The 12,752-nt window shown below is 51.5% G+C and overlaps 1 protein-coding gene across 1 annotated transcript in view; it reads right to left on the bottom strand.

The window, feature by feature from the left end:
- Nucleotides 1-1,596: 1,596 nt before the first annotated feature.
- adgb (androglobin) overlaps nucleotides 1,597-12,752 on the bottom strand; it is a 38,940-nt gene continuing 27,784 nt past the window's right edge. The window contains exons 25-36 of the mRNA XM_084700489.1: nucleotides 12,528-12,659; nucleotides 12,131-12,284; nucleotides 11,776-11,963; nucleotides 11,359-11,525; nucleotides 9,878-10,044; nucleotides 8,831-8,942; nucleotides 5,583-5,740; nucleotides 4,852-5,007; nucleotides 4,546-4,636; nucleotides 4,214-4,331; nucleotides 2,100-2,283; nucleotides 1,597-1,956 (exon numbers count right to left, since the gene is read on the bottom strand). Coding sequence (XP_084556615.1) covers nucleotides 1,756-1,956; nucleotides 2,100-2,283; nucleotides 4,214-4,331; nucleotides 4,546-4,636; nucleotides 4,852-5,007; nucleotides 5,583-5,740; nucleotides 8,831-8,942; nucleotides 9,878-10,044; nucleotides 11,359-11,525; nucleotides 11,776-11,963; nucleotides 12,131-12,284; nucleotides 12,528-12,659 — 1,828 coding nt within the window. The 3' untranslated portion in view covers nucleotides 1,597-1,755. The remainder of the gene's footprint in view (nucleotides 1,957-2,099; nucleotides 2,284-4,213; nucleotides 4,332-4,545; nucleotides 4,637-4,851; nucleotides 5,008-5,582; nucleotides 5,741-8,830; nucleotides 8,943-9,877; nucleotides 10,045-11,358; nucleotides 11,526-11,775; nucleotides 11,964-12,130; nucleotides 12,285-12,527; nucleotides 12,660-12,752) is intronic.

The raw sequence follows: 12,752 nt of genomic DNA, 5'->3' as shown, positions 1-12,752 counted from the left end.
GCTGTGGGCGGTGGATGAGATCTTCCAGTGTGGTGGGAGAGCTTTCAGATGAACACTGACACCTTACCGAATGATGACCTTGCTCTGCTGCTGCATGCTCCAAACCCATCCTTTCCTTTCACCATAAAACACTCACACACACATTTTCTCTATGACCCCCCCCCCCCCCCCCCATGCGCTTACACAGTAATGATCATTTCCCCAGTGCAGCCACACAAAATTGAACAATTCATTATCGTCAACCTTGAAAATAGCAGAGCATCCACGGGCCTGCAGATGAAGATAATAATGAGGATTTATTTCCTCCCTAACGCCACTAGATGGCACCATCCACCCTTTCATTTTTGATTTGCTTTCTCGTTTCTCAGCCGGTCAGCTGACTCACACACACTGTCCTCAAAATAGAGAGTCAACAGCCCCGCACACACACATGAACACACACATGCACACACAGGGGTGCGTATACACAGGCAAGGACACACACAGGCATGTACACAAAGACACACATACACACCCGTATTGTACACACACACACACACACACACACACCAGAGCCTGTGGAAACACCAGCTTCAGCTTGCGCCCAGTTTTGTTCATGCTTAACAAACAATGTCCTTCCACATTTCTCAGTGTCTGGTTACCTTAATACATGCTAATGAACATGACAAAAAAGACCAGAGCACTGCTTAACCATTGCCTGAGCGGCAGGGGGGTGGGGGCATTCCAGTCTCTAACGATCAGTCAGAAACATCAATCAGCCATCAGCTGGTCTTCAGAGGGTTTGGCCACACCCATTACTTATGGGGCCCTTTATTTATTGGTTGATAGAATCAGTCCAGTGACCTTCTGTCAAGCTTCATATACTGATTATCACTAGACCTCTACTTAAAGGGGAGGTAATAATGTGTAGACCTCATTGTTCTTGCCGTTCTCCAGAGAGGATGGCACATTAGTTATCTAGTACCTGTCACCCTTGATATATGCATGGCGCTTATTAACATTATTTATTCATATGTTTTTACCAGCTTTATTCACGAGGGGGCATATAAGACCAGTTGTTTCTCACCGATTGCAGGATCACAACATGACTGAAGGGACAGACTGTACTGTACAGCCGTGAATAAGAACATGTCCTTTCTACGTGTGAGAAGGTCTCTGCTCGGTGGACTGGGCCTCTACTGGGAGAACCCACTGGTGAGGAACCTGGGTTTGTACTGGGAGAACCCACTGGTGAGGAACCTGGGTCTGTACTGGGAGAACCCACTGGTGAGGAACCAGGGTCTGTACTGGGAGAACCCACTGGTGAGGAACCTGGGTTTGTACTGGGAGAACCCACTGGTGAGGAACCTGGGTCTGTACTGGGAGAACCCACTGGTGAGGAACCAGGGTCTGTACTGGGAGAACCCACTGGTGAGGAACCAGGGCCTCTACTGGGAGGACTGGGGTCAACGAGCTAACCTGCTAACTGTCAAGAGCTCCCAGGAGGCTTAGCGATACATCGATTTGAATGACAAGGCAGAACAAGGAAATGCTTAGCTCGTTTCTGCCGCAGCAAAATGCCTCATGGATGTGACAAAGAACTGTAGGAGAAATCTGTTCCTAGAAATAATTTATTTTGTGAAAGCATTATGGGAGCCATAAACAGGAGGTTGTTGCTTCCAGGTTGATCTATTTCAGAGAACTGAAAAGAACTGCAGTGGGAGCCGGAAAAGGGGGTGGGTGGGGGGGATTTCATGCCAGGAGCAGCGAATGGGATCACTTCTTCTTTCCGGCGCTCTTGACTTGCTTGGCGGCGGGGGGGGGCTGGGCGGCGGTCCTCTCCAGCTCCGCCTGCCTGGCCACCTCCAGGGCAGCCTCCTCCTCCTGCCGGCTGCTGAGGCGCTTGGCCTCCAGCAAGCGGCAGCGCAGAACCTCCCGGGTCTGCAGCACCTGCTGACGCTGCCGTGCCAACTCCACCTGGGGGGGGGATTCACACATCCTCTCTGAGTGTCACTCCTGCCCCAAAAGCTACAGTGAAGGATATTTTGTGCGAGTGATGATCGTTGAGTCTCTGGTCGTGTGTGACCCGGCCCCCCGACCCCCCCCCCCTCTTGTCTGACCTGCAGGCCGTCGTACGTCTCCAACTGGCGTCTCTTCAGCTCCCTCCTCTCCGCCGCTTCCTGTCTGCGGTGCTCCAGCACCGTCTCCCGGAGCAGGCGGAAGCCCTGGATGACCTCTGACCTCTCCCTGCGCTGGGCCTCCTCCAGAGAGGAGTCCTTCAGAACAGGCTGCTCCCTCTGTCTCCTGGAGGAGGGGTGAGGAGAGGAGGGGTGAGGAAAGGAGGGGTGAGGAGAGGAGGGGTGAGGTGAGGAAAGGAGAGGAGGGGTGAGGTGAGGAGAAGAGGGGTGAGGAGAGGAGGGGTGAGGTGAGGAGGGGTGAGGAGAGGAGGGGTGAGGTGAGGAGGGGTGAGGTGAGGAAAGGAGAGGAGGGGTGAGGAGGGGTGAGGAGAGGAGGGGTGAGGTGAGGAGGGGTGAGGTGAGGAAAGGAGAGGAGGGGTGAGGTGGGGTGAGGAGGGGTGAGGTGAGGAGAGGAAGGGTGAGGTGAGGAGAAGAAAGGTGAGGTGAGGAGAAGAAAGGTGTTTAGTTAGGAGGAGTGAGGAGAGGTAACCACTAGAGTGTACTCTTGACCAGCACAGTATCAGGTTGTTCAGCTAACATGCTGTACCTCTCTCAGAGACGAAAGTGTGTGTGTGTGTGTGTGCTTAGTATGACTTAGTGTCCCCTAGGGGGGCAAAGGGCGGGGGGAGTATTTAAAGAGAGATTAGATGGGGCTAAATGTGTTGGTCTATTTCCCATGGTGTGACCTTGACAAAGGGGGCCAGACAGGGCTGATAGAGTTGGCTGCTTAATGAACATAACACTATATGACCTTTCTGTGACACTGGAACTGTTTGACAGGCCAGTAAGTGTATGTGTGTGTGTGTGTGTGTGTGTGCATGTACGCGTCTGCATGTTTGTCAGAGGGACGGCATGTTATTATTAAGTGTGTGCAGGTCTTTAATTGTAGGTCTGGGATTGTAATAGTGTGTGTGTGTGTGTAATTGCAGACTAATCTTCTAAAAGACTGTCTGTACAGGCTCAAGTTGCAGGACAAAGTACCAACCCTCATTTCCCATGCACACACACGCACACACACATATGCGTGCAGGGTGAAAGGGGCAAGTCTCATCAGAGCACTGGGCTCATTGGAACCCAGAAATAGCTCTCTAATTAATAGACCCAAATATCATCTCATTTGTCATGTTGGAGAGAGGGATAGAGTAGTCGAGAGAGAGAGAGTGTGAGAGAGAGATAGAGAGAGAGAGAGAGAGAGAGAGAGAGAGAGAGAGAGAGAGAAAGAAAAGGAGAAGGATGCAGAAGAGAAAGCACAGAAGAGGGTGAGAGTGTGGTCGATGGAGGTGAAAAAGCTCTGTTGTTGATGGACATAAAGCCAGATTCCTCACTCTGAGGACTCTGCGGTGTCGGTGTGTGTGTGTACCTCCCCACCAAGTCCTGTATACAGTACCCTGACAAGACATCGAGGCAGTATTTAGACAGGAAGTCATTTCAGACCAAAGTCTGTTCTGCAAATGAGCCAATAATACAACACCACACACACATTCCTCCGCCCTCCCGGTCTGCCTGGCCAGCACTTCTGTACACGTCCTGAGAGTGAAACTGAAGTGCTGCACTTCCCTCAGACGGCTCCCCTTCATCATCTCCAGCCGGCTCCAGCAGCGGAGCAGGATGTGACAGTGTACTACAGCCCAGGACCCAGCTACAGATTGCTCTGGTTCACACCCAGACCCTCCACAACCCAGAGTCCAATACAGTTAAGATTCAGAAGCCCAATGCGCTAGCTGGGATTTGCAGGAGAAAGGGTGTAATAGGTTTTCTGTCCAAACTCACAGTGACCTAGAGTACAGTCTGCCAGAATGAGACAGAGAGTGTGTGTGTGAGTAAATTGACTGCAGCCTAGGCTGCTGACAGATGAAAATTGTGTGGTTGGACGGCAGGAAATGAGGGTGAGGCTGGGGTCTAGCATAAGGCATTACTGAGAGAGAGAGAGAGAGAGAGAGAGAGAGAGAGAGAGAGAGAGAGAGAGAGAGAGAGAGAGAGAGAGAGAGAGAGAGGAGGGAGAGAAAGCGAGAGGAAGAAAGAAAGAGAGAGATAGTAGAGATGGAGGAGGCCAGTACCTGATAAAAGGGGTGCAATCCATGGGAACATGGAGCTGTAAGGGATCAGGGTTGGCATGGAGGGACAGCTCCTGATTGGATGGACTGAGGAGTCCGTCAGGTGATTGGGAAGGGACAGCTGTGGAAGCCAATCAGAGAAGGACACTAACCCATGCAGTGTGTATGCCAGAGGTGAAACACGCTGGATCCAAATTCAACTGTAGTACTGCTCTACACAGTACACGAGTGGCTATGGTATGGCAAGTACATAGAAGAACTCGGCAAGTGTGGTTATGTGAATGTGTGTGTGCGTGTATGTATGCAAGTGTGTGTCTGTGTGTGTGTGTGTGTACCAGGCTCTCCGCTGTCGATGTCGTCCGTCGTGGTGTCCCCACGGCTTGTGTGCGGGTGCTTGTTGATGAACTTCTGACGAGACTGGAGTGCCTGACAACAGCACCAGAACATGAGGGAGGGAGCAGGGAAGAGCAGGAGAGAGAACGTGTGTGTGTGTGTGTGTGTGTGTGGGAGGGAGAGCCAGCGATAATACGCACGTATGTATGTGTGGGCGTGTTATCGAGAGAGAGGCTATGGACGCCTGTGTGCGAGATGAATGGTGTGTCTGTGCGTGAGTACAGGTGTGTAGTGTGTGTGTGTGTGACCTTGAGGGCGCGGCCCGGGTCAGCTGTCTCCCAGGCCTGCTTCATGGCTCGGATCTCCTCCAGTCTGTCTGTGTCCTTCCTCACCTCCACACACTCGGCGTCGCTCTGCTCACACACCACGCGCAGCGTCCAGTTGGGCTTGCTGTGGTCCAGGCTCTGTGCACGGGAACACACACACACACAGACATAATCCATTGTAATGTATTTCCGTCCAAGGTTGCCGGTGTCACAGTGAACAGTGACAGAGTGCGTGTCTGTCCTGTCTCCTGAGAGGGGCGGGACGGCAGTGGGGATCTCAGGCAGCATCCTCACACAGAGTGGAGGCTTGGACAGCTCTGCTCATTCAGAGGTCAAGGTTCATTCTCTCTCTCTCTCTCTCTCTCTCTCTCTCTCTCTCTCTCTCTCTCTCTCTCTCTCTCTCTCTCTCTCTCTTTATCTCTCTGTGTCTGACTGTCTCTGCGCAAAAACGGATTAAATGCAAATGTATTCAATGGGACCTTTAACTGAAAATCTGCCTTTCAAATGTCATTGTATTCTACTGATTCTAACAGATGGGGAGACTGAGAAGCTATGATGAGGGGTTATTGACAGAGCATGTCAACAGAATGCCAGAGTGTGGTTGTGTGTATGTGCATGTGATATGTGTGATACAAGTGTGTACACTTTGATTGTGTGTGTGTCGGCCTTGTGTAAGGGTGTGTGTGTGTGCATGTGACATGCATGTGTGCTACCGTCTCCATTCGGGAGCCAGGTTTGACAGCGCCCCCTGACTTGTCCTTTTCCCCCTTCCCCTTGCGGCTGGACTTGGGCGTGGCTGACTTCTGGCCCTCGCTGCTCTGGCCGTCGGCCCCGACGGGAGTGGCTGGTTCCTCCGCCTTCTCCCCTCCCACTGCAGGAAGTCACACAGGTAATCTGTATGTCAGTCAAACTCTAGACCAATCGATGAGACGGATCTATTTTGGCAGCGCTTCTTGATAATACATTATGCAGTATCCAAACTAACGGCAATGACAATGCAATAATAATCCTTTTGGTTCTTTCAACGCGATGAGCATTTCTAACTATTCATTACAGCAGAATTCATGTAAAAAAAAAAAAAATCAGTCTTGACGCCCAGTGATGTGAGTATATTCCCTGGTTGATGTTCCAGTCATGATATATGCCTTATTCACTGTTCACATATTAAATTCCCTTTCAGGAGAGATTACAAACCCATTCAACAGACACACAGCCTGAGGAGTAACAGTTGTGCACCATCATCATTCTAAACACATTTATGTGTTAAGAATACGACATGTATTTTTCCTGATTGCTTGAAATCCCCAAGTAAACGACGCGCAATTGTAATGCGGTTAAAAACCCTAGTGGAAATTGCATTTGAATGTAAACATATTCAGTCATTTGAATTACCCGTTCACACTTCACCGGGTGCAAACAAAGCACATCGTGGTGGGTGCTTGTGTGCGTGAGGGGAGCGCGAGCGAGAGGTGTGTTCGAGGGAGCGAATGTGCGTGCTAGATGGCACTGTTGCACTTCATACCGAGTCACTCCCCCCCCCCCCCCTAAAAAAAAAAAAAAAAAAAAAACTTCCCAGCCATGCCCAAACCCCGGCCTCGTCTCCAAATTCCCCAGCACAGGTAGAGACACAGTGAGGCAGCTTAATCCATCACTCAGCCTGACAGCCGGCCGGGCTGACCCACAGCCTGGGCTAAGCAGTCAGCGTACCTCGCATCACAACCCACACCTGCCCTCCGTCAGAAGGAAAACAATGAAGGCAGGCACACTTGTCTTGTCGACAAGCAGGGGGCAATCGTGTTGGGGTTGGAACAGGGTGCACTGAGGAAACCATGACGATGGCTGCCGATGCAAGACCCTGGCCCTTTAAACCGGGAAGAATACACCACAGAACACGTGCTGGCAGGTCTCTCTGTGTGTGCGTGAAAGTGTGTGTGTGTGTGTGTGAAAGTGTCGGTGTGTGTGCGTGTAGGTGTTAGTGTGTTTTCAAGCATGCCCATGCCTGGATAACAGCAAGGTGTTTGGTGTAGAGGCTTCACATGCCAGTGCTGCACTAAGAACATGCTCGTGATCAGGGCTGTGGTGCTAGCTAGCGCTGCACTGAGAACATGCTTGTGATCGGGGCTGTGGTGCTAGCTAGCGCTGCACTGAGAACATGCTCGTGATCAGGGCTGTGGTGCTAGCTAGTGCTGCACTGAGAACATGCTTGTGATCAGGGCTTTGGTGCTAGCTAGTGCTGCACTGAAAACATGCTTGTGATCAGGGCTTTGGTGCTAGCTAGTGCTGCACTGAGAACATGCTTGTGATCAGGGCTGTGGTGCTAGCTAGCGCTGCACTGAGAACATGCTCGTGATCAGGGCTGTGGTGCTAGCTAGCGCTGCACTGAGAACATGCTTGTGATCAGGGCTGTGGTGCTAGCTAGCGCTGCACTGAGAACATGCTTGTGATCAAGGCTGTGGTGCTAACTAGCGTTAGCCTACCGGGGCTATATGAGCTCGCTCTCCTGCACAGCTTGCTCCCAAGGAACGGGGGCATGCGCCAACTCCATTTGACTCTTCACTGGCTCCATTTGACCAGATTATTGTAAAACTGGATAGCGTGTGAGTTGACTGCACTCTTGAATGCACACACACATAATCAGATACACACACACACACAGTAAAATCTCATTAGTATTATATTCACACTACTGACCAGCCATAAGACATCCTGCGGATAAAATACTGCGGATATTACTCTCCCTTTCGAGTAAACACATGGATCTGTTTTTATGGATATTTTATTAGAGAACTGATTATATAAACACACACACGCGCTCCCTCAGATTCCATGCCATGCGAGCAGAACAAGCGGAGTCCGTGTTGTCATGAGCGACATATTGATAGAAGACAAAGGGATCCATAATGACTGCAGACCCAGTTCACGTCCCTGCGTTCAGCCACCTCATCGTCCATAACAAAAACCTCCTTTCATTCAGCCCTTCACTACTGCTTAGGGGGCTTCTGTTCAGTGTGTGCGGGGAGGTAAGGAGGGAGCGGGAGAAGGGAGGGATGGAGGGGAGGAGGGCTGGAGAGGTGAGGGCACTGGGCTATTGTCTCTTCTAATGGCAGGCGGGCGTCCAAACTCCCAGAGTTTGATCTGCTGGAGCAGCTGTATTCATTTGCCTATCATTACCTCAATCATTACCTCCATCATTAGGCATGTGGTTGCTGACCTCGAAATGGCAACAAACCTACGTGTCTGCCTGTCTGTCTGACGCCTGTCTCTGTGGCTGTCTGTCTTCCTTTCTCTTGATCTGTCTGTCTGAAGCCTGTCTCTGTGGCTGTCTGTCTTCCTTTCTCTTGATCTGTCTGTTCGACAGCCTGTCTCTGTGGCTGTCTGTCTTCCTTTCTCTCGATCTGTCTGCCTGTCTGTAAGACAGCCTGTCTCTGTGGCTGTCTGTGTTCCTTTCTCTCGATCTGTCTGCCTGTCTGTAAGACAGCCTGTCTCTGTGGCTGTCTGTCTTCCTTTTTCTAGATATGTCTGTCAGCCAGGCCGAGTTGAAGAGCTGGCTCATTCAGACAAGGGAGGGATTCAAATATAGAGAAGGAACAGGCTTGCCTCTGAATAACAAATACTGAAACTTATCAGAGATGCGATGGCTAATCTGGGTTCCGAGATAAGTGTCGGGGACATTTGAATGGTAATATGAAAACGACAATCCCCATTTAAATCCCATTCTCATCTCGCAACTTCAACGCCTCCCACGCTCATCTCTAATAACCGAGATCCCAGTTCCGTTCTGGGCCGTATCGACATCCACATCGACACACAGCACTCATCCTCCACTGAGGCCCCAGCCCATGACACAACATGGCTCGCCTGACACCTCCTCAAGCTGCTCATTGGACCCTGCTGTTTCCGGGGGGCAGGGGGGAGGGGTGTTGGGAGCAGCCGATTGGCTGGCGTGTGCGTGCGTGCGTACCTTTCATCTCGTTCCTCTCCAGGTCCCTGAGTGTGTGGACGAAGGCCATCTGAGCGTCGTCCAGGACCCAGCTCCTGTGGAGCACCTCAGCCTGCACCCTGTACTGATGCACCTGATGACACACAGGGAGAGGAGTGGGCAACACAGCACACACACAGCACTTTGTAGGCATACACACGCGCACACACACACACACACACACACACACCAAAGCAAAGCTGACTTTGGACGACAACACAACAGGCTGTTGTAACCACCAGCAACGGCAGCAGGTGAGAAGTCCTCTTTGTATGAACACAAAGATTGCCGGGACAGAATGTTCTTCCCAAACAGGTTCAATCACGTCACATGAAGTCAACCTTGTCTTTTCCTCCAGCAGAGTGGAAGTGTGTGCGTGCTGTGTGTGCGAGCATGCTGTGTGTGTGTGCGTGCATGCTGTGTGTGTGTGTGTGTGTGTGCGCTGTGTGGGTTCCTAACAGGGCCCTTGATCATTAACTGGAGCTGTAAACTATGTTAATCCTGATCGATAACCTGACCGGGCGCTACACTGAGGTGGCTGTCCTCACTGGGCGATCTCACCCTGCACCTTCACACACTCCTGTTGTATGTCGGTTGTGTGTCTGTGTTGTTTCGGCTGTGTGTGTGTGTGTGTGTGGGGGGGGGGGGGTGTGGGGGGACCATGCTATTCTTGCAATGCTACCTGGGGGAGGGAGTGACGTCGGTTGGCAAACAAACAACTCACTCGCACACACACACAGTCCTCATAAATCATGTGGAAATTGCAGTCCCACTGACAAGCCCAGATAGCAGCAGCCCCGATGACAACACAACAACTCCACCTGCCGCTGTCTCCTTTTCTCTATCTCCCTCTCTTTTTTCATTTGTCTGTCTTAGTGTGTGTATGTGTGTGACAGTCAACAAGAGAGTAAGAGATACAGAGAGCGAGTCCCAGGCAGAGATGTAAAAAAAGAAGGAGATAGCCCAATGTGTGTATGACAGCAGTAGCTGGATGGGGATGCCCGTCAGACGGCTGTCAGATGTTGATACCGTGGTGTCTGGAGGGGCCTGGTTCTGGGGCCGGCTGGACAGGGGTCCGGTCTCCCCGGCCAAGCCCTCCTGCCCCCCTTCTCCTCCTGCCACTCTGGCCCCCCGGCCGGGGCCCTCCGGGGTCTGTCTCCCGTCTGGGAGAGGGGGTCCGCAGCAGGGGGCTGTCGCTGTCAAAACACACAGGAGGAATGATGGAAGACTTTACCGGGCTGACAGAGTGATATCTGGTAGACTGTCAGCCCGGCGCTACTCCACTTGCTGACAGATGTGGACGTGGGTGGACAGACAGATCCAGATCTGAGAGAGACAGAGGGACATGGAGACGGATGGACAGACAGACAGAGAGAGAGAGAGAGTGAGAGAGAGAGAGAGAGAGAGAGAGAGAGAGATAGAGAGATAGAGAGATAGAGAGAGAGAGAGAGAGAGAGAGAGAGAGAGAGAGAGAGAGAGAGAGAGAGAGAGAGAGAGAGAGAGAGAGAGAGAGAGAGAGAGAGAGAGAGAGAGAGAGAGAGAGAGAGAGAGAGAGAGAGAAAGGCTGGCTGGCTGGCAGGCAGGCAGAGTGAGAGGCAGGCAGACAGACAAGGTTGGGTATGACTGACAGTTTGACTGCGGGCCTGCCTGATGCATTCAGGGCATGACTCCGGGCTGTCAGCTGACTCACTCTGGAGGACCAAGCTGCCCCTTGACTGGTGGTAGGAGGTGGAGGAAGAGAAGTGTGTGTGTGTGTGTTAACCCATCTGCTGGGAGCTGCTGGTGCCCCCCCCCCCCCCTCTCTCTCTCTCTTTATCTCTGTGAGAGGGACAGAGAGGCTGGCGAGGCCTCAGTGTGTGTGTTGTTTATCCAGTTCCAAACCAGACGTGACCCCCAGAGAGAGTGCCCTGCTAGACAGAGAGAGAGAGAGGCTGGCGTTGCCGGTCAGAGAGGGGCACTGCTGTGCCATGGCACGCTGAGGGTTGGACTAACAAAGCAGGGCCGCTCCATTCGTCACACAGTGTGACGCGGCGCTCAGCCTGCCGTCCTCAAACCGCCGCCTCAGTGTGTTCTTCGCACTGAGTCAGAGAGGGTTTCCTTAACCATTACATGCTTGAGTTCTAAATGTTTCCGACGCTTCCACCAGAGTGAGTTATTTTTTGAAAAACGGGAGCTAGCTAGCTTTAGTTAGCTTCTGTTACCTAGCAACCTAGCATAACACTCGTAGCAATGCTACTACCTGCAAGTGTTGCTTGTTAGCCTCCTAATTGTAAATTTTGAAGTCATACTATAGCGTTTGTCATATAGTTTTTGTCTATCGGAAAATAGTCGGTTGGAATGTTCAGAATCACACGCTACGCTGTGGGGCCCTGCTTTCGAACGATCACATATGTGCGACGTTATTCCTCAAGGAGTTAAAGGGCCTGGGCTCCTGTTTCTCCTTCCCCGTCCCTGGGAAGATGTGAAAGGAGACTCCCCCCCCCCCCCCCCTCCTCCTCCATGTGACTTACCCTGGTTGGACAGGAAGCAGAACACTGGGATGATGACATGACCCTTGCCGGTGTTGCTGGCCACCACCACCTCCTGGTCCAGGATGGACAGACGGATGTGGACGTGGGCCGTGGAGGTCTGGAACTGGACCGTGCCCACCAGGTCCGATGACACCTTCACAAAGTACCTGTGGAGATCACTGTTTATTAGAGTAGTCGTAAGACATTTTCCTTTTATTTGAAGATTACCATAGCACTTTACTGCAGTAATTATAAATGTCATGCAGCCTTACGGGTGTGCTTATTACATAAACTAGTACGTGTTAAAGCTGATCTACAGAGAAATCAAGAATAATATGCAATAATCAAACAATAATATTTAATCTAGACCGCAGAAAGTTGCAGGTATGGTGTGCCTCACTCATACAGTTAGAGTACCTGCATATCATGTTTTTGTCGTTGGGAATATAGTAGTCTCTGAATTCCTTCACGATAAAGTTGTTGATCGGAGCCTCGCGTGCCAGTTGTGGAAGTGGATCCCGGGAGCCAATCAGACGCATCCTCCACTTCCCCCCAACAGGGGGCGTGTCAGGGGTGTAGCCCTCTGCTAGGAAGGTGTAACCATGCTGCCGCAAAGACAACACAACCATACACACACACACACAACACTCACACACTTACCTGGTGAAAGCCTATTTACGGATCGTATTCATGTTATGTACACATAACATAAGTACTACATTTATGATGTTGTTTGGGTCCTGGTCACAGAGCGCTGGGGTGGAGGCCAGACCTGGTTGTGTTTGTAGACGTGGGGCTGGACTCTGTTGAAGACTCTGGGCAGCTCCTCTCCACGGTCGTTGTCGATGACGTGGAGCAGACAGGGGGAGATAGGGGAGTAGAACTTGGCCACCAGCAACATGTCTTTTGGCACCAGGAACACCTCCCTAGAACACACACACACACACAGCCATTACGGATCAGGACTAGGGGAATGGCTGGGGACCCTTGTAAGTGTGTGTGCCTTAAACCGGAACATGAAACAATGTCGAACGAACTTGCATCAGCCAGGACTAGTGACCTGCTTTGCTCAAATCTTCAGGGGATACTTACTTTAAACCTTGCAGTTATGGTTCGCAGAATAGGAGTATAGAGGTAAGTGTAGGGTTTGAGCTAGGCAGGGTCCCTACCTGAAGAGCAGTACCCAGGAGCCAGCCCCCTCAGGCAGGGCCACAGAGTAGTCTGTGAAGGTGATCCTGGACCACTCATCCTCATAACAGGGGTACACCTTGGCTGTCCTCTCAGAGTGACTGAATATGTACCTGGGATCATGAACACAGGATCATTACTGAACATAGACCAGGGATCATGAACACAGGATCATTACTGAGCATAGACCAGGGATCATGAACACA

The sequence above is a fragment of the Hypomesus nipponensis genome, chromosome 6 (genome assembly GCF_054491055.1).
Source record: "Hypomesus nipponensis isolate SF chromosome 6, ASM5449105v1, whole genome shotgun sequence".
Classification (NCBI taxonomy): domain Eukaryota; kingdom Metazoa; phylum Chordata; class Actinopteri; order Osmeriformes; family Osmeridae; genus Hypomesus; species Hypomesus nipponensis.
Note: the sequence above shows the minus strand (reverse complement) of the source record. Positions and strands in the feature narration are given on the sequence as shown.